The 2557-nt window shown below is 44.6% G+C and overlaps 1 protein-coding gene across 2 annotated transcripts in view; it reads right to left on the bottom strand.

The window, feature by feature from the left end:
• The window catches only part of TTC21A (tetratricopeptide repeat domain 21A), a 39137-nt gene that overhangs the window by 24156 nt on the left and 12424 nt on the right, over nucleotides 1–2557 (bottom strand). The window contains exons 7-8 of one of the 2 annotated variants that reach the window (XM_003794476.1): nucleotides 1343–1450; nucleotide 1111 (exon numbers count right to left, since the gene is read on the bottom strand). In XM_003794476.1, coding sequence (XP_003794524.1) covers nucleotide 1111; nucleotides 1343–1450 — 109 coding nt within the window. The remainder of the gene's footprint in view (nucleotides 1–1110; nucleotides 1112–1342; nucleotides 1451–2557) is intronic. The other variant, XM_003794475.1, reaches the window with a different exon arrangement.

Raw genomic sequence — 2557 nt, 5'->3', positions numbered from 1 at the left:
CTTGGCTGAGAGCGGTGGCTCACGCCTGTAATCCTAGCACTCTGGGAGGCTGAGGTGGGTGGATTGCCTGAGCTCACTGCCTGAACAAGAGCAAAACCTCATCTCTAAAAAAAAAAAAAAAAAAAAAAAAAAAAAAGCTCGGCATTGTGGCGGGTGCCTGTAGTCCCAGCTACTTGGGAGACTGAGGCAAGAGAATCACTTGAGCCTAAGAATTAGAGGTTGCCATGAGTTATGGCACTCTACTGAGGGCGACAAAGTGAGACTCTGTCTCAAAAAAAAAAAAAAAAACAACTTTCCCAATTCTCATCTCATTTAGTCCTCATAACAACGTTATAGCTATGTGAAATTATGTCTATTTTACAAATGAGGAGCCGAAAGCATGTCCCTGTGGAGACACCTGCCCAGGCTCCCACAGGTAGCATGTGACAGATGCAGTGTTGTTTGTTTGTTTGTTTTGAGATGGAGTCTCAAGCTATCCCCCTGGGTAGAGTGCCATGGCATCACAGCTCATAGCAACCTCCAACTCTTGGGCTCAAGCGAGTCTCCTGCCTCAGCCTCCCAAGTAGCTGGGACTACAGGCCCCCGCCACAACGCCTGGCTATTTTTTTGTTGTTGCAGTCGTCATTGTTGATTAGCCGGCCCAGGCTAGGTTTGAACCTGCCAGTCTTGGGGTATGTGGCCAGCGCCCTACCCCCTGAGCTACGGGCACCGCCCCAAGGCAGAGACAGTGTTAACCTTACTGTCTGAGCTGCTTGACTCTCAATCTATATCACCCAGACACTCAAAGAGCCAAGCAAGAGCAGACCTCCTTGTCAGGGAGTATGAGAGTGGGATGGAGAGGAGGAAACCAAGATCCCAGGGTACCCTCCAAGGCCTTTGCGTTGGAAGGTATGGTTACAAGGGGTTCTTCCTTGCCTCCATTTTAAGGCTCAACTTGTGAGTCTTTTTTTTTTTTTTTTTAATTTTATTGAATGGTAACTATGTACATTAATGCACTTCTGGGGTACAGTGTGTGGTTTTCACATGCAATCTGAAATACTTCCATCAAACTGGTCAACACAGCCTTCATGTCATTTTCTCAGTTATTGTTTTAAAACGTTCACATTCTACTCTTAGAAAGATTCACTTGTACCCCTATAAGAAAAGCCTCAGAAGTGATCCCTCCAATCCCCCTCCCTCTACCCATTTCTCCCTCCCTTCTCCCTCCCCCCTCCCCATATTCTTAGGTTATTTGGTTATAGCTTTCATATAAAAGGTATAAATTAGTTTCATAATAGGGGTGTGTACATTGGATACTTTTTCCTCCATTCTTGTGATACTTTGCTCAGAAGAACATTCCAACTTGTGAGTCTTAAGAAAACTTACTGCAGCCATGTTTCCTTCTCTTGTAAGCTCATGCACAGCTAGAATTTGGCAGGCATCAATATTGGTTTCATCCCTTTCTAGGATTCTGAAACAGGAAAAGGAGGCATGTGAATGGAGAATATTGATTAGGAACGGCTAGGATAGGATGCTGGCAAATTTCTGATAGCCTTTTAATATCCATTCTTTCCTTCATCTTTCAGTAATAGAACTCCTGGCCTGGGGCAGTGGCTCACACTTGTAATCCTAGTCCTCTGGGAGGCTGAGGTGAGTAGATTGCTTGAGTTTAGAAGTTCAAGACCAGCCTGAGCAAAAGCAAGACCCTATTTCTCCTAAAAAGAAATGGAAAAACTAACTGGGCATAGTAGCACATGCCTGTAGTCCCAGCTACTCAGGAGGCTGAGGCAAGAGGATTGCTGAAGCCTATGAGTTGGAGCTTGCTATGAGCTCTGATGCCAAGGTGACAGAGTAAGACCCTGTCTCAAAAAAAAAAAAAAATAGAACTTTCAAGTTAGCTAGGCACATCACTGGCTGGAATTAAGACTATATCTCCTAGCCTCCCTTTGCAGCTTTGGTGTGGCCACATGACTACAGTTTGGCCAAAAAAATACTAGTGAGTGTGATGAGTGTGATGTGCAGTTGTGCTCTAAAAGCCTGCCTTCTCTTTCCATTCTTTTGTCCTTCCTGTTATTTGGAATTGGACCATGTAAGCAGAAATGGTAGGACAATAAGACAGGAGGGGCCTGGGACCCTACGGACTTAAGCTGCCATTTCATCCCTGAATACCACCCAAACTTTACCTGAGACAGGAATAACCTTTTAAGTCATTTAAATCATGTATTTTGGGGTGTCTTTGTCACAGAAACCTGTTCATAACCCAACTGAGCAGACACGATGGTCTAGGGGTAGCCGGAAAAACATCTGGGGGAAGCCTACAACCATAAGATGGAAAGGGCACCTTGGTTCAATCCTGTGTTATTGTGAAGATGCAGTTTGTGATCATACTATAAGGTTTTTAATATTCTGTTTCTTTATTTTTATTATTTTTTTTTAGAGACAGGGTCTTACTTTATGGCCCTTGTTAGAGTACTGTGGCATCACAGCTCACAGCAACCTCCAACTCTTGGGCTTAGGTGATTCTCTTGCCTCAGCCTCCCGAGTAGCTGGGACTACAGGCACCCATCACAACATCTGG

Source organism: Otolemur garnettii, unplaced genomic scaffold, assembly GCF_000181295.1.
Source record: "Otolemur garnettii isolate 467f Iridium unplaced genomic scaffold, OtoGar3 scaffold00082, whole genome shotgun sequence".
Lineage (NCBI taxonomy): Eukaryota > Metazoa > Chordata > Mammalia > Primates > Galagidae > Otolemur > Otolemur garnettii.
Note: the sequence above shows the minus strand (reverse complement) of the source record. Positions and strands in the feature narration are given on the sequence as shown.